The 24,967-nt window shown below is 29.8% G+C and overlaps 1 protein-coding gene and 1 long non-coding RNA gene across 2 annotated transcripts in view; one reads left to right on the top strand and one right to left on the bottom strand.

Moving 5' to 3' along the window:
- The first annotated feature begins 53 nt into the window (after positions 1-53).
- LOC107447364 (uncharacterized) lies at positions 54-24,692 on the top strand. Its single transcript, XR_015429732.1, has 4 exons — positions 54-182; positions 9,444-9,579; positions 19,962-20,114; positions 24,535-24,692. It is a non-coding gene; the product is annotated as an uncharacterized LOC107447364 (long non-coding RNA).
- LOC107447363 (transmembrane channel-like protein 2) overlaps positions 9,172-24,967 on the bottom strand; it is a 76,463-nt gene continuing 60,667 nt past the window's right edge. Inside the window, exons 22-28 of the mRNA XM_016062251.4 lie at positions 23,515-23,670; positions 21,963-22,062; positions 19,950-20,095; positions 16,232-16,522; positions 12,427-12,673; positions 10,981-11,027; positions 9,172-9,505 (exon numbers count right to left, since the gene is read on the bottom strand). Coding sequence (XP_015917737.1) covers positions 10,988-11,027; positions 12,427-12,673; positions 16,232-16,522; positions 19,950-20,095; positions 21,963-22,062; positions 23,515-23,670 — 980 coding nt within the window. The 3' untranslated portion in view covers positions 9,172-9,505; positions 10,981-10,987. The remainder of the gene's footprint in view (positions 9,506-10,980; positions 11,028-12,426; positions 12,674-16,231; positions 16,523-19,949; positions 20,096-21,962; positions 22,063-23,514; positions 23,671-24,967) is intronic.

Genomic DNA, 24,967 nt, shown 5'->3' on the forward strand with positions numbered 1-24,967 from the left:
ACAAAACCAAATGGAAGTGTGGCGTTTTCATACACGCGCCTGAAACTTTTATTTTTATGTAAGACTATTTCGAAATTTTTTTTTAATTGACGTCTGCTTTAAGACGGTTGTCCCTTTCTATAGATATATATATATATGTATATATATATATGTATATATATATATTATTTTTAATGTAATAGGTACGTATTTATTTCTTCGAATTTTTGATACTTGATTTTCTTCTTTATTCTGAGTAAAATGTATCCATGTTGTTTTGAAAGAAGATAGTGATACTTTTTTATCAGAGAGAACTCTTTTTTTTTTTTAAGTACATTTTTTATGTAAGGCAAAACAAATTACCTTTTCTATAGGTGAACTAACAGAAGTACGTTACTCTATAGATATGGACATTCAAATAATTTATTAGATATGTCCCTTTGAAAAATTTAAAAAAAATTTATTAAATTTAATAAAAATTAATTAAATTTAATAAAAATTTATTAAATTTTATAAAAATTTATTAATTTTTGTAAAATTTTGTAAAAAAATTTAAGCTTTATAAAATATCTAGAGCCATGATAAATTTTTAAAATAATGTTTTTATTTCACTTAATTGTCTATTGGAATTCATGGATGCAGAACATGATCTCGAGAATGAGTTTCCGAGGAAATTTAGGCAGCCCCTTGAAAATTTTTTGGTCTAATAAAAAAAACAAGGAAAGAAAATCGCCACAAATTGTTTTGTTACAAAAAAACGTTGTAGCAATTTTTTTCTGAACATTGTTAAATCTTTCAGCTAAATGTAAAATGTAGTATGCGGACAAATAAAGCTTAAGAAAGATAGAAAAGTAAGTCCTTATTTAGACACTAAAATATTCATATTTTAAGTTTATCTTAACATAGTTCTCATTTCCTTTTGCCACATCAACCTACTCTCGATAAAAAAAAAACAAGGAATATTTTCTACAGTGTTAAATCTAACACAAATAACATTATATCTCAATTTATTTAATTATTAGTTTATAACTGGGATCTTAAAATTATTTTTAGATTGAAGCATATTTCGATTTTATTTTCAACACCTTTTTATTCATTTATTTAAGAATTGTACAAAATCAAATAATTCTATTTTCTTTGTTAAAAGAAAAAATTTAATAATACACATAAATTTACTTTTTAAGAATATTTTGTAAAAGTTATTGTAGCAAAAAAAAAATAAGAGTTTAAAGGAAAAAAATTAAAAAAATAAAAAATAAAAAGCAGCATTTTGCGGAATAATCAGGATTTGAGAATTTTTCATCCCTGCTGGAATTCTGAATCAACAAAAATTAAAATTAATATAAACTAAAATATTCTTAATAGATCATAATTTTTAAAATCTGTTGATATTTTAAGAGTTATGCTCAGCTTTTAGCAACATTTATCATTCGTGAAGTATTTTTTGCACAAACTGCACGGAGAAAAGAGTTCTAGAAAAATTACTGTACTATATGATAATGATATTTCACATTAAAAAAAAAAATTTAGTTACTAAAACCAAAATATACGGTATTTAAACCATTCATTAGTTAGTTTTTCCGTTCATATGATAACGGTTCTTAAGAGACTCTGGTTTTTGAAGTTACAGATTTTATTCCCTCAGATTTAGTAGAAAATACAAAACTGAAAATAACATTCTTACCGAATAAATTATTTATATGGTATGCTCTAAGATATCATGATAAAATTACCAAATTTTACCACATTTATCGAAGTTTATCACAGATGATGAAACCATATTGTTTAGTTAATTTTATCAAAATTGTTACCAATTCGTTTCAAAGGAAAATGTTTTTGAGTTCCAATTGAACTAGAAACATGGTAAATTTTATCGTATTCTACTAGCATTGGACATTTCTCAGTGTAGAAAAATTTGTATATTTGATTCACGGTTGTGTGCAATGGAGTCTCCACAATTTGCGTCTTTACGACTCCTAGGTTCCTAAATATGACTCAGAATCCTCAAAATATAAATTATATTTACTAAGTTTTACCAATGCGCTTCGAAGAAAAATGTTTTTGAGTTCCAATTGAACCAGAAACATGGTAAATTTTATCATATTCTACTAGCATGGGACATTTCTCAGTGTAGAAAAATTTGTATATTTGATTCACGGTTGTGTGCAATGGAGTCTCCACAATTTGCGTCTTTACGACTCCTAGGTTCCTAAATATGACTCAGAATCCTCAAAATATAAATTATATTTACTAAGTTTTACCAATGCGCTTCGAAGAAAAATGTTTTTGAGTTCCAATTGAACCAGAAACATGGTAAATTTTATCATATTCTACTAGCATGGGACATTTCTCAGTGTAGAAAAATTTGTATATTTGATTCACGGTTGTGTGCAATGGAGTCTCCACAATTTGCGTCTTTACGACTCCTAGGTTCCTAAATATGACTCTGAATCCTCAAAATATAAATTATATTTACTAAGTTTTACCAATGCGCTTCGAAGAAAAATGTTTTTGAGTTCCAATTGAACCAGAAACATGGTAAATTTTATCATATTCTACTAGCATGGGACATTTCTCAGTGTAGAAAAATTTGTATATTTGATTCACGGTTGTGTGCAATGGAGTCTCCACAATTTGCGTCTTTACGGCTCCTAGGTTCCTAAATATGACTCAGAATCCTCAAAATATAAATTATATTTTCTAAGTTTTACCAATGCGCTTCGAAGAAAAATGTTTTTGAGTTCCAATTGAACCAGAAACATGGTAAATTTTAACATATTCTACTACCATTGGACATTTCTCAGTGTAGAAAAATTTGTATATTTGATTCACTGTTGTGTGCAATGGAGTCTCCACAATTTGTGTCTTTACGACTCCTCGGTTCCTAAATATGACTCAGAATCCTCAAAATATAAATTATATTTACTAAGTTTTATCCTAATTTCTATTTGAGGTGGAAAGAGATTAATTAGATTAAATTAGTAATACTAAGCAAGTTTCTTGGTCGTGAATAAATTTGGTTGTTAGTAGCATCAGAAATTAGGCCACCCGCAGACCCCATATTGTGTAAGAGTCTCAAAAATGAACCAGAATCAATAAAATTATAAATTAATTTAGAATAGATATTACTTCGTTATGCTTAATGTTGATACGTGTACTTTCTTGGAAAAACTTTCTGAGCCAATTTGTGTCAAACTTGATTAATTCAAAATGTTGGGATTATTTTGAGAATCGTGAGATAAATTTATTCTTATTTTGTCAATTATACTCTGTACTGTTTTTTCCCGTTTCAAACATTTAAGGAGAGGGATCTACCCTTTACGTTCCTTCAATGTTATTTCTATTTTCCAGTGTCATCTTCGTTTTTTTCTCATTATTAATTGATTTGAAATACACCACATTGGCACCTTTTAATAGAATATGTTCTAAAATATTTCATTACATAAATTAAATAGAGTCTAAGAAATTTAATTAGCTTAAAAAATTTTAATTTAATGATTTTGTTCAGTTACCATTCAACATTATCCGTAAAATTCTTTTTTTTTTTTAAATCTTATATCTATTTTGATTGCTATATCTACTTCAACTTCTTATTTTCAAGCCTTTGCTTTTGTCCAAAACGTAATTATAACATAGAATAGTATTAGGAATAAGTGATAACTAAATATTACTGATTATGTTTAAATATACCTTTAAATAAGGAAATAAAGACTAACAGGTATATACCGCCACGTGTAACTTAGATTGATTTCATGATGAAGACAATCTAAGATCTCTGCATTTTCTTTGTATATTTAAGATCCTATAATGTGATATTTCTGATTTGCCTAGAGTCATGTGATTGTCAAAGGTACTCCTCATACGTCATAACATTTCAGTGGTTTTCATTGGTTGCTGCAAAACCATCTAGATTTTTCATCAAAATATTTTAAGAAACAAACTATTTACTAAATAAAAAAGAGGCTCTATGCCCCCCTTTTTTTCAAAGAATTTTTTACGCACTACATATATTCTTTTTACATTTTTATTTTTTTTTTAAACTTTAAATGTGTTTTTGATAAGAAAAACATTTTAACCTTTGTCAGAGAAAAAAACACGAAATTTTATCTTTAAGATGAAAAGTGATATATCAAGTAAAAGTCAATACTATCGCAATCTTATCTTCCATACATTTTGAAACATATTGGAATGGAAATTGAATACCGGTTATCTGCATAAAAGTAAAATTAAAAACAAAAATGTATAGATATGACATTTTTAAATGTTTTCTTTTTGACGTATGAAGTTTCATCGTTTTTAATTGATTTATTGATATTGGAGATCTAAATTGATAAGAAAAATACGGGATTTTAAATTATCATAGTATTAAAATTCATATTTTTGTAATGTTAATTTAAAACTAATTTAAATTTAGTTGATTTTCTCGTATTTTATCATAGTATCAAATTCAAAAGATGTCAAAAAATAAAAAGGGAGCATTTTTATTAATTCTCAGAAAAAATATTTTCCATTCTTAGCTATTTCAACAACTGAGTAGTAACGTTTTCAAGGACAGTCATGAAATCTCATAAGAAAACAAGAAATTAAGCCTCTGATTATTTTTTTTTTTCACTGACAACATTTTTCTTGCTAAACAAGTACGAACGAAAATTAGTTTCAAATATTAATTTTTCTGTTTTGTTTTGTACATAAACCTCTCACATAATGATTCGTTTATTCTTATAATCAAATGGCTATAAATTTGAGTCATGACCAAGAGAGGTCGGGACACCAGATAGGCAGAGCCTTATTAAAATATGCATGAACGATAAAACATAATGAGTAATGTATAACAATATAATATATCATTTTCCCGCACATTCTCTGTAAAATATCAGAGATAAAAATGAAGAACAAATTTTGTTGTTGTTGTTGTTGTCGTAGGCCATTAAGGCAAGTGGTGAGATTGCTCTCGTTTTCAAGTGGCGCCATCTACCACCAAGAATTCAACTTCTGCCACACTCATACGTCACACCCGTTTATAAGACGGACCCAGATAGGCAAAACTGAAAAAACTATTTCAAAATAGAACTTTTTTTTATCCCATTGAAGACCATCTCATCAAAAATTGAAAGAGACTTTAAATTATCATAAAGTAGATGGTTGGGACATTGTATTGATTGAAAAGTAAACATACTTCATTTATACAATTTACTGTGAAATTTAATTGATATTGTAGAGAAAAGCCGCGAAAAACTCTCATAGTTAGCCTGACAACAAGTGAACTCTTACTCAATTTCTGCCTTCAACTGAAAATAATTGCATCAGTTCTACATTTAGAAAAAAAATATGGTTATAACATGCAGAATATGATAAAATTTACCCTATCGGCTCTTTGCGAACAACACAGGCTCATTAATTTTTACCGAAGCTCCTTGGTAATGAATTTGGCAAAATTAACAATAAAATATGGTTTTATAATATATGATGAGCTTTTGTAGATGTGGTAAAACTTAATAGCTATTATGATAGCTCAAAGCATGGTATAAAAACCATTCATTTGGTTAAATTTGCTTTACAAATTTGTATTTCTTACTAAATGTGTATTAACAAGAACTATAATTTCAAAAATCAGAAATTCCGGTAAACCGTTACCATATGAACAGAAAAGTTACCAAATAAATGGTTTAAATTCCGTATATTTTGATTTTATTAATCAGAATTATGTTGTTTTTTTCTTTTCTTTTTTTTGCCAGAAATGTCATTACCATATAGTACGGTAATTTTACCAGAGTTTTTTTTTCTACTGGTATAATCGATGCAAGGAATTATTCTTATGCGTGGCTACTTACCTTACTTGCACTCGACTAATTATTTTCAATTGATTTGTCTTTTTTTAAAAAATATACGTGCAGGGTACTGGACTCACGTTCGTGAGAACAGGGGTTCGAATCCAGCAAACCGAAGACTCCCCATGTAGTAAATGGTGACTGGTCCACGTTAAATCTGTCGGGTCACAAAGCCCTCCGTGTTTCCTTAACAAAATATGCTTCTGGGGATACTAAATTGGTGATTGATCGTTCTCTGGTCCAGGTTAAAATTAGAATCTGTGGATGATGGAATGGATGTATGAATGATTCTGCCCTAAAAACAGGCAGGTGTGATGTATGGGTGAGGCAGAAGTCGAATTCTTGTCCATAGAGGGAGCCACTGGAAAACAAGAGCAATCGCACCACTTTGCCTCAATGGCCGACGACACCGACAACAAAGAATATACTGAGTACTTTGCCATTAGGAATGTATTTAATATTTTACTATCCATAATATTTAAAATGAAGATTTGGTAATTAAAGAGAAAAACTCGTTCAACGATGAAAAAAACATTGCGAAAAACATTGGTTTCGATAAAACGAAAACATTTCAGGAAAACAGACCCCCAATTTAAAATATTACTGTTTTTGAGCGCTCAAAATATTGTCGACTTTTTCTGCTTTCATAATGTTTGAAACAAATGTAGTTTATCAATTAATGTAATGCAATAAATGTAGTTAATTAATTAAATAAATAGAATTTCCACTTAACAGTGCAATAAGAAAAAGAAATATGCAGTGCAATCAATCAAATCAAATCCGAGAGGTTTATCGAGAAAAACAACACATAAACTACTTTTGGTAAGAATGAAATTTATTTGCTTATTTAATTTCATTTGAAGGGTTTGGAACAATATAATAATCTACTAATATTGAGGGAGTTGTTTCTTGAAAAACGAATGATTTTTCTGATGGCCATAAGATTTTCCTGAGTATTGTGCTGCTCTTAGGTATTACGAAAACTTATAAAATACTCATCTGGAAACAATAGTAAGAATCAGTTTTGTATGAAGAGTACATTTAAAGACGAAATGCATAATTCTTTTAATCATTTCTTAACGAATTATCACTTTTACAGCAATTTAGCAGACTAAAAAACGATATTTAAAATTAAAACTAGTTTTTTTGAGATAATGCATATTTTACAAAAATATTATACTTATTTCCAATACTGTTGAGGTAAAATTGAATTTTTTAAGTAATGAAATACTTAATTATATTATCTAAGTACAAATTCTAACTTAAATGTAATATTAAAAAAACTTTTTAATATTGAAATCTTGGCGGTATAATGACATTTTACAGTTTAACATTGAAATTTTTGAAGACGTAACCAACGACCAAATATCAGATTTTTAATTTAAAAAATTTAAATAATCTGATGCATCTTTCAAAAACATTTACAAAATTTCAAATACTTTTTCTAAGTATTTATAGCGATTGTTGATATTTATGGAACTGCAGAACTTATTTTAACTGATATGATTCCTTTAAACACAATATTCAAATATTTTCAAAAGTTCATCTTTTTTATTGCTTAAATTTATATTATATGTTTTAACAAGTTTATACTTAAAAATATTTTTATCACTTTTATTTTCTATTTTTTGAATTTTTATCACATTTTTACAATTTGGAATAAAATTTACGAATGTTTTTTTCAGTACTTTTGAATTACACTACAATTTTTATTTTTATTACATTCATAAGTCAAAAAAAATTTAATGAGTATGCATAAATTTACTACAGTTTTTAAGTTAGAGAACCATTATAACCACCATTAAACGTCTAGCTGCCAAAATAGAATGAAAATTGGTAAATCAGAGCAAGTAATGTTTTCTTTAATCAGTTGGAATGTGAACTATACATGTAGTTATTATTATTACATTTAATTTTGTTAAAGACAGAAAATCTTGCTATATATTAAACTTAAGCTCCTATCAATTATTAAATTTATGCTTTTGGGTAGCTTTAGAGTTTTCCAGTGCATTAGTCAGTCTTTTCTTGCGAGTAAGAAAATCTTGCTAAGTATTAAACTTAAGTTGCTATGAATTGTTAAATTTATGCTTTTGGGAAGTTTCAGAGTTTTCCAGTGCATTAGTCAATATTTTCTTGCAAGTCAGAAAATCTTGCTAAACATTAAACTGAAGTTCCTATCAATTATTAAATTTATGCTTTTGGGTAGTTTCAGAGTTTTCCAGCATCAGTCAATCTTGTTTTGAAAGTCCAAAAATCTTGCTAAGTATTGAACTTAAGCTCCAATATAAAAAATTATTAAAAATGTCAATTGTATTTTTCTGCGGCATAATGCACTGTAAAAACTTCCAGATCAAATTACAGTAAAAAGTACCATCCTCATGTGTGTATTATCCGTAAAATTAATTTTACCGTAAAATCCATTTTTACCGTAAAATTTTATACCATATAGTTTACAGTAATAACCATTTAACTACTGTGATTCAGTGATTTTGCAATGAATATTACTATAAAAATTACGGTACATCAAATTTCGTGTTCCGTAAAATTTTGTGATTAAAGTACCAGCACCCAGTGTGCCAGTACATTTCACCGTAATACGATCCGGAATTCTTTACAGTGTATGCTTAGGTTCCATTTATACTTCAAGGCTCAAAATTAACAGTGGTCTGTTGGTCAGTGATCTCTAAAATTTCACTCGGACCGCCATAAAATAATTGACAATGGTTCTCGTGTAATGGGATGTAAAGGGATAGTATGATGTTTTATTATTTATTTATTTTCGACTTCAAGTTTCGTTCTGTGTTTTTGTCACAAAACAGCATAATTAATCACAAATGTGACATATCACATTGTTTGCACTTTAATTGTTCATTTAAATTCACATTGTTAACTATTTTTAAAAAATCTAATGGAAATACGTAAACGGATATGTAAAAATGTAGGCGGACTAGTAATGCCTTTCAGTTAGAGCACTGTAAAAATCTCCGGCTGAAATTACGGTAAAAAAGTACTCGCACCCTAAGTACAGTATTCAAAAAATAGATTTTACCGTAAAGTTTCACACGATATTCTTCTGCAGTAATATTCCTTTAATTACAGTAATTCAGTGGTTTTATGTCGGACACTGTCGTAAAAATTTCGATGTATACTATTTTTTGTTCTGTAAAATTTTACGGTAAAAATATATTTTACGGTAAAAAGTAGTGACACCCTGAGTGTCGGTACTTCTTACCGTAGTTTGATCCGGAATTTTTTACAGTACCTTCAACCAAGTGATTATTTTTTTTAATTTCTACCTCTCTACTTTATTTATAATACAGAAGTGCATAGCCTAAAGATAATATCAAAAACCAATAACAAAATATTTGCCATAAAACGTTTTTATTTATTTATATGAGGTCTTAGTATGCAGAGATTAAAAATGAATGATCATCTCTAAGCTGAATTAAAGAATTGTTGTAGATAGAATTCAGCTAATTTGTTCTTATGAAAAGTTATAAACTTGTTATTATTACAGAATAAAGAGAAGAAATATGATATAGAACTGGAAAGATATGTATTGTACGAAAGAGTATAACACTCAAATGTATAACACTTCAAGATGTATAATAATAATTGTATCTCTCTTTGAAAAAGGAAGTTTCGGCCACCATTTTCATCAGCTTCTGAAACCCATGCTGTAATCAGATCTTAGAAACCTACAAGCAGAAAAACAATAACATCTTATTACAAATGGATAAGCAAGAAACACTTTATTTAATAACTTTTTAAGGTATGTGGATTGTATATTTTATTTTAATGAGAATATTCGTTCATGATTCCTGCACTACAAAAAAAAATTCTTTAAAAATATTTGAAAATCTGCAAAAACTCATTCGTTATGAGTCTGTTGAAAATTGCCGAGAATTGAAATCGATAAGTTTCTTTCGAAATACCGAAAAATATTCACGAGAGATCCAGTAATTTTAAAGAAATAAAATAAAGACTCTTATAATTCCTTTTTAGACATTTCGCCTCATATGGCTTCGAAATCAGAGGGTACGTTATATTAGGGGACCTATGAGCCGGAGATATTAGGAGAAAATGCAGTTTATCCAGGCATCTAGCTTTTTATCAAGAGAATCGAACCACTATCAAAATTTTTGTAGGCAACGACTCCACCCACCACACCAGCAAGGTGACCATTTATTTTAATTCCTTATATTTTTCATTTTATGTATTTCTTTTTGCTTTTTTTAAACAAAAAATAGACTAAAAATGTCCTTAAAAAACTGTAGCTTAGAAAGGAAACTGGTTGTAAATTTGATATCAGAGACTTCAAAGTATTCAAGATCCGTAAAAAAAAATCTCATTCAGCAGAAAACAAGAAAAAACAAAAATTTCAGAGGATAATTTTTAAATTTTAGCTCCTTTGTCATTGTTAATACATTTTAAGATAAATAATTTTTCTCTTGGGTTTAGTTACTTAAACACTGTTCATGAATTTTTAAGCTTATTAATTTTTACTTTTTTTAATGAATCATCATTTATTTTAGGATTACTAATATCTTAGGATTTTGTTGCTTAATTAGGCTGACTGACCAGATTGAAACGACATATATGAAACTTAATTGTAACATTTCTGAACATAAATTTTTATATGCTGGTTTTCAATTTTAAGAAATGGTTGGTAGTATTAGTAAAGTGGATTTGTTTCAATTAGTAACCTTTACAGTAAATAGTAAATAATCTTTGGTTAAAACTCTAACTTAAGTGCAAAATCCTTGTTAGCGAATTTCTATAATTTCATTTGAAATCAACAATCATTTTAAGCATCAAATTAAATTTTTTCTATGATCAATTTAAATATATTTTTCTTTCCTTCAGTAAGAAATATTCTAAATTTTATAGCTTTGTACAGTTATAGAAAACTATAAATAGGTTTTCTATTAATAAAAATGCATGCCCGTTTGATATTAAAGGCATGTCCAAATATTTCTGTAATGTTTTTATGCAAAGATATTAACTCTGATAAGTCTTAATTAATTTTTAGGACCACCAGTACTTTAATAATATCAGAAATAATATTAAAATGCAATTTGATTTATTCATACATATCAAACAATTTATAAATAATCATAATTTTTTATGTATGTGATACATTGAAAATAAATTCATACTTTTGTATACTTACATATCATTCACAAGGAATCTGTATCTAATCTTTGTATTTTTGCTCGCCTAGAAAAAATTTTATAAATAAATACTTCATTTATATATCGTAGTTTTCTTTTATGTATATTTTAAGTAAAGTAAGTAAACTGGGCAAATTAAATATTTATGTTATTGGAGAGATTTTGCAAAGCGATATGGTTTCCCGTAACTCCAACGTTAACGCTATCTGAGCTTCATTGAGCATGCGTAAAACATTCCCTATAAATCAGTGTCATTAAGAGGTAGAAAATAAGATTAGGGTTACAATTGAAGTAAGGCAAAGTATATACAAAATCTGTCTATTGCTAATTATTTTCAAATGTATTCTTAGTATAAAACTTATTACTAAAATTAAAATGACGTCATTTCCTATTGCTCTCCCAAAAAAAAGTATAAACTTTTTAAGACCAGTTCTAATGTCATAAAAAGAGCTCAATATGAAAATAATTAGAAAGAATATAGAATTAAAAACTTCAATTTTAGGTCCAATGTGAAGATCTAAAATTGTTTCGTTTCTTCGAGGTAAGTTTTTGCCGTCATCTTGAATTTGTTGAAAAAGAGAGGTTAAATATCCCTATCTAGATAAGTGCGGCATTGTTTCAGAAGTATTTCTTGGCGTTGAATCAATTAAGGACCTAATTGTTCATAAATTTTAAAAATTTGTGTATAAGTTACCGGCAAAGTTTGAAATCCGGCATTCCATAGAATGCCTAGGCATTGTATATAATCCTTAAAATTAGCCGGCAAAGTATGAAATGATTTAAATTTCACACATTTCCTAGGCATTCTATAGAATGCCAAATGAGAAACCGGCAAAGTATAAAATACATTTCTGATTCGTTAAAACGTCATTCGAAAATGTCAAATTCAGAATATCGGTCAAGCCTGTCATGTTGCAACAAGTAGGTCAATTTCTTATTTTTTATATCAAAATTTTGTTTCCCCATAACAAGAAGGGCATAAATTATGTTTTGTACAACTTTCATTTCTCTTCACGCATTTTGAATCAATTTTTTTAAAGGCACTCTCATTATTTTTTCAGAATAACATTATAATTTTCAAAAATGCATATAACAACCTCATAAGGACGTTTTTTTATACTTTGCCTAAATGGCATTTGTCATTCTATAGAATGCCTAGGTATTATATACAATGCCTCGGGAAAGTATGTAATACTTCTCATATTTCATACTTTGCCTAAAAACATCCGGCATTATATACAATGCCTAGGCATTCTATAGAATGCTGGCGTTTCATATGCCGGTAACATATATAAAAAGTACAGATATGCTTTTATATCTATTTAAACATCTGACATATTGCCACATTGATTAGGGAAATATTGCATCTTGTTTATTGTTTTACACTAAAGCAAATGACACTAAGGGAAATGTGCAGGATAGATAGATAGATAAATTTTGCTCACTTAGCATCAGATTCGGGAGATGGTGGTCTCAAACTATTAGAATCAATGCTCCCAATACTGTCACTGCCTTTGACTGCTTTGGATCTTTGGAGAGCAGCCTGGCGACCAGAGCGAACTGGTTTCACATTATTTTTAATAGTGCCTACGTTTGCCATAGGCAAAGTAGACTTGCTACTATAGTCTTCATTATCAGGTTCTGTTGAGGATGATTCGTCTATGTTGCGTATGCGAGGTACCACTGCACAACCTTGGAAAAGAAAAAATAATTTCATTATATAACTATAATATTTAGCTTTCCTGCACAACTGAAAAGCTTAAAATATGAAAAATAATGTGCAAAAGTCTTTCCAAATTTGAAATATTGAAATATCGAAAGCGATTTATATTTATGTTAAATTCAGCTCGTATTTTTTAATTTTTTAATGTCTAAATATCAAAACATGTTCTTGTAGATTAAATGAATTTCAGAATGGATTCAGTTTTTGAAGCACTACAGCAATTATTAACGAGTTTTGTAACTTGCAGCATACTGAGTCTTCAAACTTAAATCCATTTTCTAGATCTCAGAATGAGTTAATCCATTGGGTTTAATAGATTTCAGAATGAATTCAATGAAATATTTGATGAGTTAGAATAACCAATCAATACAGAGCTAGGTAACATGAGACACATACGAATCTTCAAAGTTTAATCCCTTTTTTTAAAATCAGAATGTGTTAATCCACTGGATTTAAAAGCTCTCAGAATGATTTTAATGAAATATTTGAAGAGTTAGAATAACCAACATATGAATCTCCTTACTTTAATCTGTTTTCTAGATATCAGAATGGGTTAATACAATGGATTTAAAAAGTTTCAGAATGAATTCAATGAAAGAATTAAAGAGTTGATAACCAATCAAAATAGAGCTGTGTAACATAAAACACATACAAATCTTCAAAATTCAATCGCGTTTTCTTGATCTCAGAATGGGTTAATTTAATGGATTTAAACGATCTCAGAATGAGCTCAGTGAAATATTTGAAGAGTTACTATAACCAACCAATATACAGCTGTGCAACATGAAACACTTACCACATCTAAAACCACACTTACCACATCTAAATTTTTCAAGATCTCAGGATGGATTAATCCGATATATTCAATGAATTTCAGGAGGAATTTGAAGCTTTGAAAGAGTTACAGTAAATATTAAAAAGTTTGGTAGCAAACAGCATGTACAAATCTCAAAAATTTCAGTCATAATTTTCGGAATAAATATTTTTCAATCATTTTCCATCGATGATTTGAAATTATTTCTCCTATTTCTATTCAATTTATATAAGAGACCAAACAGTTGAATTCTAGGATTTTTTCCCCTCTAGTTTTGCATTCTTTACCAACTTCTTCCGCTCTTATTTTGCTCAAAAATGAAAAATAATTAATCTTGATCAAAATTCAAAAGTAGGAATACAAGCGAAAACCTTACATTCTATAACTTTTTATAAACAAAATAGAAATCGGAAGAACAATTTCTGAAACTTTGATGGGACGAGATCGAAAAATAAATGATTTTTTTGAAACATACGTTTGAAGTTTGAAAATTCGTTGCCTGTTACACAATTCTGTATTTGCTGCTGTAACTCTTAGAAAATTTCGATTTTCGGAAAATAATTTTAGAATGTTATTTCATGCACTATAATTAAGCTTATTATAATTATTAATTCATTGATTTATTATAAGTTGAGATTATATCAATGATTAAAATAAAGAAAAATTTAAATAAAACGTGATTAAACTGTATTAAAAAAACAAATTCAGAAAAATTCTTATACTCAAACTGGTTCTTCAGTTTTTTTTCATTTTATCTTAATGGATTCTTTCCATTACAAAACACGTTTTCACAATGAAATACGTTACTGTGTTTCTATTATTATAAAAACACGTTTTCCACAATGAAGTACTTTAACGTGTTTTTATTATTACACAACATTTCTTGATCAAAACGCATGTGTACCCTTCTCCTGAAATAAATACGATAAAAAAAAATAATGAAACAAGCAAAGCAATGATAACGCTATGACTATATATATATATAATTAATATGTATCAAAATGATTGTTTTAAAATATTTTATTCGAATTTGATTTACTTTCAATAAAAAAATTCTCATAAATATCTCATAGATGGCAGCATCATAAGTAGAATAAAAATTAAGAATTACGTCGTTTCATTAATTATCTCTTTTTCCTTCTAGTGTACGAAGACAAAGCTAAATTTTTATGAATTATATTTTTCAGTTTAAAAAGAAAATAATCGTCCATTTTTAAACTCATTTATGCTATATTTACCCATATTGCAAATCTAAATATTATACATGAATTTGTTTCCAAAACTAAATAATTTGACAAATATTTATTTTAACAAATTTTTGTTCAAAATTCCATAGTATCACAAATGAAAATGCAACTAAAATTTTAAAAAAAAAGCATAGAATGAATTCGTTTAAAAAATATTAACTTTTAAATAAAGACAGAAAAAGTAATAAATAAAACAAAATATCGTAGATATTAATATTTATTTCACTAGCAATGTATTTTTCAAGTTACGGTTTTTTAAGTTAAAAATTTTCCCTTCTTAAAACATTAAGAAAGTCGATGCATTTTTTAGCCAGAAATTTTCGGTACAACTGCAACTTTCACTTTTTGTTCAAGTTATTATTTCTAGGGCGAAATTAGCAGTTATTTCTAATAATTGCTTGAGCAGCTTTCTCTGTTTGCGCAGGTGATTACTGGTGTGACTTACACTTTTTGGTTCAGTGATTATTAATGCGGCTTTCACTTTTTGTTCCAGTGATTACAAGAGCGGCTTTCCCTTTTTGTTCTGGTGATTACAAGAGCTACTTTTTCTGTTAATTCTACTGAATACTAACGCATCTTTTGCTCTTAGTTCTTAAAATTGCTGGTACAACTTTCAACATTCGGTGAAAGTTGCAGTTAGTTGTTCAGGTGATTACTAGTGTGACTTTTTTTGTTAGTTCTAGTAAGCACTAGTGCAATATTCACTTTTTGTTCTAGTGATTATTAATGCGACTTTTGCTCCTAGTTCTAAAATTTGGTACAACTTTTGCTGTTTGTTCAAGTGATTAATAGTGCAACTTTCACTCGTTGTTCTAGAGCTTACAAAAGCGACTTTATATTTTTATCTTAGTGATTACTAGCTGTTCAACTAGATACTATGGTTCAACTAGAATGAAAAACATGCTTAAATTTAACGCCTTATTAAGTTCTCAATTCAAATCCTTTAACTCTTTGATAACCGTTCCTTAAAAAATTTTCACCTGGTCTAATTATTTTTGATTTATAACATTTTATTTGACTAATTTGAAATTAATTGAAAATACATTTTGACTAAATTTAAACTTAATTGAAAATACATTTGAACTAATTTGAAATTAATTGAAAATACACTTTAACTAAATTTAAACTTAATTGAAAATACACTTTAACTAATTTTTAAACTTAATTGAAAATTCCCTTTGTCTAAATTTACACTTTTTGGTACAAAGTTAAACCAATTTTTCTCAGAGTAAGTTGAAAACGCTTATTATGCAGCTAGACAGAACACCTTTGCCAATTGGCCAATTGTTTTTTAAAGATTCATGGCAACCTGAAGCGTTCTACTATCTCTATTTTTTCGGTCAATAACTAGACAATTCCCACAAAAATGTATTTTGTTATTACAAAACCTTAGCAAATGTATCCCGTAAATATGTTCTAAAAAGTTACACTTGAATTCAAAGCTATAAGAGATTATTTCGTAATACCAGTCAAAGCCTTTGTAGCAGCGTAGTCCCTGACCTCCTCTTGTGGAACCTCAACTACATCAGGTCTGAAGGACATTTCCTCCTGTTCACCATTTTCTTGCGCATCTTGGATTGGCTCAAAATGTGTGTGATCCTGAATCTCGATCGTCATCTCTTCATCCTCTTCCACATATTCGTCCTCTTCCTGTTCACTAACAGACGGAATGAGTCCTGGACGTCTTCTGGATATCGTACTAGAAGGCGGAGTTGCTTCTTCTGAAGAATTTAAACTGGAAAGCTGTCCTGGAGAATCTGCAGAAATTAATAAACTTAATATGCTTTAGTAAAAGAATTTATAAAAACTTAGTGATATGGTTCTCTACCTCACAGACTCTGCCTCTCTTTGAATAGTGATGTGGTTAAAGGTCTCCCCTCTAACATATTAATGGTACTACTCATATCTTAATTTGGAAAATATTAAGTGATACGAAATCAAAGAATTAAAAGCAAACCAAATATAAAAAAATCTTTTTTTTAATGGCGGGCACTTGGAGGTTGTCTAATTTACCACAGAAATACTAAAACTGCTACTCTCTTCTCGTTATCCAGTGGGCAACTGCGGCGAAGCCACGGTGGTGGAGCAGCGTCGCCCACGTCACACAACCACAAACCCGTTTATAGGGCGGGTTACACTCACACAATCAGACACAAAGGAGAAAAGACATAGAACACAGAGAGAAAGAAACGCCCATGCCCTGAGCAGGATTCGAACCCGCGACCAGCGGCTCCGCAGTTAGGCACGCTAACCACTCGACCACCAGGTCGGCTGCAAACCAAATATATTTGAGGTTATCTTGGATCTAGGTGATGGACGATAATTTCGTGTACACAATGAACGTACAACAATTATTCTTGATAATACTGTGGAACAAATTTTTGTCGCATATACAAAGATCTGCTCTTGAATAATTAGGGTGATAGAATTTTAAATTTGAAATTAATTTTGCTCCTTAATCTACAAATATGCTTTTAGTCTAAAAACGACATTTTTAGTCATCTTTTTGACCAAATGGTACAAGTTTAAAAAGAGCGATGTGTAACAAGGGATTGCATAAATATTGCTACTAACTTCTAGGAAAGTTAGGACATCATTACGATTAAATTAGCATAGAAAAACTTCCGTAAGTGTAGTCGTACGTGGATAGGAGTACACCCCTATTAGGTCCAGTTCAGAAACACACGAAGGTGCAGTTCATAATAGAAAAGCGACCCTAGCTGCTTATGACAACATTTTCGATTGTGGGTTGATATGCCATTCTAATCCTGATGATGTGCCTTAACTCCCCGAGAAGTTTGTCGCAAAGTTTATGCAATCCCCTGTTTTTAAGCTTGTATATTTCTACAAAAAATGTCATTTAATAAAAACTGTAGCTCCGAGAGAGAAACTGATTGTAGATTTAAAACCACTACGCAAAATTATCCAAGATTCATTCGAAATAGCATGCAACAGAAAATAAAATGAAATTGTACCCCAGTGTAATTATTGCGTTTTTATACTATCATTTTACAAATAATTATATTTATTCTAAAATCTGAATAAATTTCTGCTTGTTTAATTTTTTTTTTTTTAAATACAGCACTTAAACTTTTTTTATGCACTACAAGAGGTAAGCTCCTCCACTCCTGATTAAAAACAGCTGGTTAAGTAAACTTGTTTATTGATTTCAAGCTGTCCCAGATTCTTACTGGTCACGGTAATTTTAAAAATTATTTGTTTAAATTTAATTTAATTAATGATAATCTGTGCTCATGTGAACAGGACTTTGAAACTGTTGAACATATTATTTTTTACTGTAAGCTTTGCTCAAGCCAAAGAGAGAGTTTAAGAAAGGAGTTGAGACTTTCTGGAATTTATTGGCCACCTGTTTTATCTTCTTTAGTCATGTGCACTGGATACCTTACTATTTCGCGAAATTTTGCGTACCGTTTAAACTTTTAATTCTTGTTCTGCTTCTTTGTAATTTTTTCTTCTTTTTCTTTTGCACTTTGCCCACTTATTTCTGTAAGCCTCATGCTATGCATTGTGGAGCATGAGGAGTTGTTTAAATAAAACTTAATTTTAAAAAAAGTAAACTTGTTTTTAATGATTACTGGTTTACTGGATTTTAATGATTTCTTTTCAGTTGTTACTCTCTCACTTATTCTATTTTTAAAAATATTTAAGAAGTTGGCTTTCAATTTTGGAACTTATCAATCGTACCTTACTGATGCAAAGTTCACTCTCACGCAATGTCTGCGTCGGAAAATTCCACACACTGTTGGTAAGTTGGGGCACTTGGTGTGGAGGTAGGGTGATTACTGCCACCATCAGCCCTCCGGTCTAAATACTGATAGTATAGTATGCGCATGAACCAGTTTTGTCTCTGAATCATCATTAAAAATAAATCCGAAATCAACCTCAAAAACCCATTAATATACTTCGAGATATTTTGCGAGAATTTTTCCCATTTAAGAACGTAGAATATTGAAAAGTGCCTATTTTTTTTATTCCTGAAAACTATATACGTGTTTGATTAGTGCTGACATCTAGTTTAAAATAAACTAACTATCTACAATTAGCTTGAAAATATCCTGGTACTGCCATCTGGTGAGCAAAATGAGAAATAAAATGTTTGTGGGGCAAAAGAAATGAATTAGTTTTATTCTTATTGACCCGTTACTACTGAACACTTCAGCCCGGATATATCACGGAAGCGAGAAGAAAGGGGTTGCTGTGTTCCCCAACCCCCGGTCCGTGGATCAAATGGTACCGGTCCGTGGATCAAATTGTACCGGGCCGTACATTTCATTGAAACTGAATTTAAATTCCTAGGTTTATACCAAAAATCAAAAATATCTGTGTTACATTACTTTATTTATTTTTAAAAAAAAGGGCTCCCGAAGGTAGTGACATAAATTTTTTAACGTTTTAAAACTTTTTCCCCCAGATGGAACCATCTCATTGCAAAGAAACAAGCTCAGGGTGCCCATTAATTTATTGTTCTAGTAAATTAAAATGCTAAATCACTTTATATTTATTTTTTGGTGTAACTGTATTTTATTTTGAAGGCATGTTTAAATACAATTAAATAAAAATTAATAAATCAAAATAATCTGAAATATAAACAATCAACGTCCCCACCCTCTCCTACGGGCCACGGTAAAATTATCAAACGTTGACAGGTCCGCAGTGATAAAAAGGTTGGGGAACACTGGGTTAAAGGATCGATCTAGCGTTTGTCAACGGTGCAGTCCTTGTTTCTATATAAATTTCTTTGCCTGCTTCTTTTCTTTTCTCGATCATTATTCATATTAATTTTATTTTATTTTGTTATCTAGTAGTGTAATGAAATATCATTAAATAATTTTTGCGAAATAAAACATCAAGAATAATTATTGATGGTTTTGAAGACACATCAGCACCAAAGTTCTTTTGCAATTCAAACTTTTATGAAGTTAAGATGCCCCCAAACAACTTACAGTCTTGATACACTCTACAACTTTTAAAGATAATGTTAAGTACTACATTGGAAAGAGATTATTCAAGTGCGCCGTTATCATAAATGTTTTAACTTTTAAGAAGATTATTTAACAATACTAACAATAGTATATATTTCAAGTAGTTTGATCAAAACTTTTTGCTCTATCCTCTCTGTTTTTGACAATTATTGTTCTACTTGAATTTTAATCAAATAATTACCTCTGCCTTCAGATGCCTGACTTATGGTAATGAGCGGTAAATCTCCATTTCCAGTAATTCCTCCTCTTCGAATCCATCGCCTGTCTTCACCATCTGAGGAAGATTTATGCGATTCTGTGGACATTGGCGAAGGACGATGACCAGATCTGAAAAGAAATTATAAAGGTATGGTACCATTTCAATGTATTACACCATTGCCTTTCATTATTTCTAGTAAATATGTGTCAGCTTTCAACAGCTTGAGACCAAGTCTTACGATTGAACTGGTTTAAAATATCGGAAATATGGGAAATTGCTTAACGCCTTGAACTTGAATGAACATTAAATGCATTGATTACGCCGATTTTTTCTCAATTTCTTTATATATTTTAACGACATGTTTAATTTGTATCACTTCGAAACAGTCAACAAAATTTTGTACTCTTACGAAACTTTAGAAGAATATGCATTATTTTAGAAATTTCGTAAATATAAGCGTAGAATTAATCCGAACTTTTATAGCTCAAAACTTGATTGTTACAAGAGCTCATCAGTTTTTATTACTGGCCATAACTTATAATAGCTTTCATTAATTATATCCGAAGATAGACGGATAATGTCTTAAAATGGCTTTGTCATTTCTCTGATTGAAATATACGTCCGTGGTTTTCCTCTCAATACGAGGCTATTTCAATATTGTTTTTCGAATTGACTTTAATATTCCGAAGTTAAACTTGGTTCACTATGGTGATATGCTGCTTAAATCGTATCAGAAATAAATCATCTATTTAAAACAACCAGACGTATTATCGTTATTTTAAGGTGTATTATGCACGTTGACTAAAATTAAACTGATAGTACTAAGATATTCATGGTTCTTGATCTATTAAGCTAATCTGAAGAAAATTTCTAATATGTATTACACATCTTACGACTGGGGCTTAAATCGGAAAAAAAAATAATCTGAAATTTTATCAACTGGTGGTGTAACAAAAAAAAGAGAAGCACTACAGCTCAAAAATTAAAAAATAACATAACATTTTATATATTTACACATCTTTAAGTCCATATGCCTACGTTTCCCGGCAACAATTTACAGAAAGCGTACCTCTGCGTTATCAACAGCCATACACTATACATTTAAAATAGCTAAAATTTTAGATTTATCTCATTATTTACTAGTCCTTAATAAATTTTTATTGTTGAAATCTACAAATCAGAAGAGTTCAAATCTGGTAGCCATGCTGGTTACCGTATAGTTTTTATAATGAAATTTAATAAGCTATTCATTTTCTTACGGTTTATGCAGAGCAGAGTCCTCTGTTGGTAGAACTTAAAACTATTTTTTTCTGTCAGAAACCTCTATTGCATGATCTACATATCATATATTTGAAAATTCATTCGTTCTATTCAGAATTACAAGCCTCAGGGTACTATCACTTAATGATATCATCTTTTTCTCACTTTTTATAAAGAGAATGCTTGATAAATAAATACTAAGTTCGATTATATCACTCGTTAATCAATTATCTTTAGCTTCGAAAGTACAACCTATAAACGACTATTATTTATCATAATAGGACAAAATTAAATCGATTCATGAACGTTGAACCTTTATTCGAAAGAAGGTATGTTTTATTTTCATTTTAATAAATAATTCTTTCACAGGTATAGATTCTTACGACAGTTTCTGTTCCTTTTTTTTTTAATTGAAAACAATTATGTCCATTAAAAATGATGTAATACACATTTTTTTTTTGGTCGTATGCCTGTTTTAAGCAGTGGGGGCGCGATTGTTCCTGTTTTTCAGTGGCGCCATCTATGGCCAGGAATTCGACTTCTGCCATGCCATTCACACAACCACAACCCGTTTATAGGGTGGGTCACATTCACACACAAAGGAGAAAGGACATAGAACACACAGAGAAAGAAAGTAACATCCATGCCTTGCCCGGGATTCGAACCCAGGACCTTTCTGATGCAATGACAGTTCCCTGCCCCCTACACAGGCCGGTCGGCATGTAATATACTTACCTATCTTTATGGTAATCTTCTCTGTGAGCTTTTTTGTCTTCTGGTCCTTCGTATTGTTCATCTGGATGCTCACCTCTTCCACTTTTATGAACTTTCTTACCTACAAAAAAAGATAACATTAAAAGATCGTTCAGAAGTTCATGCATTAAAAAGACTTATTTAATTAATTTAAAAGCAAATCAGTGAGAAAAATCCTTTTTAGTTATATTTTCAACAATATATATTGTCCTTTTATAAAAATAAATATTTCTTCAAAAAAAGTTTTATTAAAACTCCATTATTCCTAGCATTCATTTATTTAATATAAAACGAGTAAACGCAAACATTAAAAAAGAATGATTTTTAAATACAGAAAATAAACATAGGTATTCCATTAATGTTTATATTTACAGATGAAAAACCTTTTCCTTTTATGGAACTTCTAATTTTAAAAAATGGGAATTTTAAAAAAAATCCTATCCTGAATTAGCAAATTCAGAAATAGATTATAAGTGTGAAAAATGGCTTTTAAACTTAAGAAAGAATACTACTATAATTAAATTACTAATTTCATTCTACAAACTCCGTACTTCTTAAAACAGTTTCAGGACTACAATAATATTCTTTAACCGAATCTCACACCATTTTTTGTGGTAGTTTCAGGACAACAATCTGATACTTCTCAGAATATTCTGCTCTTCTTACAAAGTTTTAAAACTGCAATGATTTTCGTTTTCACAAAATCAGTTTTTTAACATGAGTTTCAGGACAATGCTCATATTATTCTTCCCTTTTTATGAGAGTCTTACATGAGTTTTTCTACTATAATTATATTCTTCTCTAAAATCTGCTTCTCTTACAGGAACTTCAAGTCCCGAAATCCTACCATGATTAAGGTAGTTTGACTACAGCAATCAGATTTCTTTTGAGTACGTTGCAATTTTTGAAGAATTTCAGAACTGCAATGATATTTCTTTTTCACAAACTCTGCCCATCTTACAAATTTCCATGACCGCAATTATATCATTCCCAAGGACTACAGTTGTATTTTTCTCCCACGAAGACGAAGCATAAAAGAAGAGTCTGTCATCCTGTAAGAAAAGAATTTCTTACAGGAGTTTCTGTACTATAATAGTACTCTTTTCCAAAAAAATGCATTTTCTTGCAAACTTTTAATGATTTAAGTATGTGTGAATGTGATCCGCCCTATAAACGGGTTGTGGTTGTGTGAATGGCGTGGCAGAAGTCGAATTCCTGGCCATAGATGGCGCCACTGAAAAACAGGAACAATCGCACCCCCACTGCCTAAACAGGCATACGACGAAGAAGAAAAAATTATTCAAGTCCTATTCATTTCCCTAAACTCTGGGCGTAGTACAATTTCAAAAGTAGCAGTCAATCATATTCATCTCCTAACTCTGCTTTACTTAGAGAAGTATCAGGCCATTATCATATTCTTCTTCCAAAACACCATCCTTTTTATAGGAGTTTTAGGCATACAAATATAGACATTTCTCTTAAAACTCTTCTCCTAACATATCTTGGTTTTGAAGTAATATCGGGAATTTCTTACCTGACTTTTTCATAGGAGTTTCAGGACTACCATCGGATTCTTCTCCCAAAAGCTGGCTCGATGTTCTGAATTTGTTCGGTAAGACAGGAAGAATTTTCTTAGCGGATGACCATTTTGTGATATCTTCAGGTAGCTCTGGTGCAACAGCATCGGGAGCTGCAAATAGCAAAATAATTTTTTTTTTGTTAAAAATAGTATTATAAATTCAGTAAAAATACCATATCAATAAAATAAGTTTTAATGCAGCTTTCAAAAATTGATAAAGTAGTATTTCATACATTGGAAAGAAAGAATGTGTAAAAATAAATGATTGAGAAGATTTTTTTCAGAATTTATTTTTACTCACCCCACCTTGAATATTTCAAAAATTCGAAAAAAATTTTATTGTATTTTTCGAATCTTTGTACCCTTCCTAATGTCTGTCTAAAACGATTTCTTGGTACCTAACTTTGTTTGGAAGTTATACCGGAAGTCGTGGATAAGCAGGTCGTGGATAAGCAGGGATAAGCAGGGGAGCAGTAGAGAGTCGTGGATAAGCAGGTAAAAAGGCCCGTTCGGCCGAATTAGGAGGGGCAACATTCTTTTTGTGTCTCATCCATTCTGTTGACTGTATATAGAAACTTATTGTAGGTATTTCATTTATCGACCATTATATACATGAAATTAAATGTTTTCCCCTACCAGATGGCAAAATTTTAAACGCATTTTTCTCAAAACGCTGTTTTTTGACCTGGCCTAACGTTTTTCTCATGATCCATACAACGAAATAAGCTGTTCTTTATTTTAAATTAGGTAAAAAATATATTCTTTAGAAAGTAGCATAGGATTTTTTTGACATTTTTATATTTCGATTTTATATTAGTATTTTAATGAATATTTTTTTAATGAAAAACTTAACTTTTTTTTTAAGTTGCCGCCATTTTGGTAATTTTGCGAATATCAACAAACCGCTATGGTACTTTTTAGATAATGTCTTTATGTTTCAGAAAATTTAAACAAAATCGTTTTCCTATGTTTCAGGACTTCTAAATTCATGAGGCCAGTGATGTGCTACTTTTTGATGACCAGCCACACACGGAGCTGCCACCAACTTATTTTTTATTATTTTGTAAAAGAAAATTTTTTAAAATAGACTTAAATTGTAGCTAAATAACATAAAAAAACAAGGAGTCTCTGCATAGTCTCTATTACTTAAACACAATTCAAGAAAAACGTTAATATTTTACCATCTCAGGGTGGGGTCCCCCTTTAATTACGAGAGATCTACATCAAACAATTTGTATTGTAAATGTTTGAAATAAAAGTTCATTTATAGTGGCGAAAATTTCTAACAACTTCACAGAAAATAATTAACATTGCCCTTTTTTCAAGAAATACAAGTAATAAAAATAAACGATACTATTTACAGCATTATCTCTAAGCTCTACTTTTTTATTACAGTACAAATTACGAC

This window comes from Parasteatoda tepidariorum, chromosome 10 (genome assembly GCF_982258835.1).
Source record: "Parasteatoda tepidariorum strain Cologne lab strain chromosome 10, Ptep-v5.0, whole genome shotgun sequence".
In the NCBI taxonomy this organism is placed as follows: Eukaryota; Metazoa; Arthropoda; class Arachnida; order Araneae; family Theridiidae; genus Parasteatoda; species Parasteatoda tepidariorum.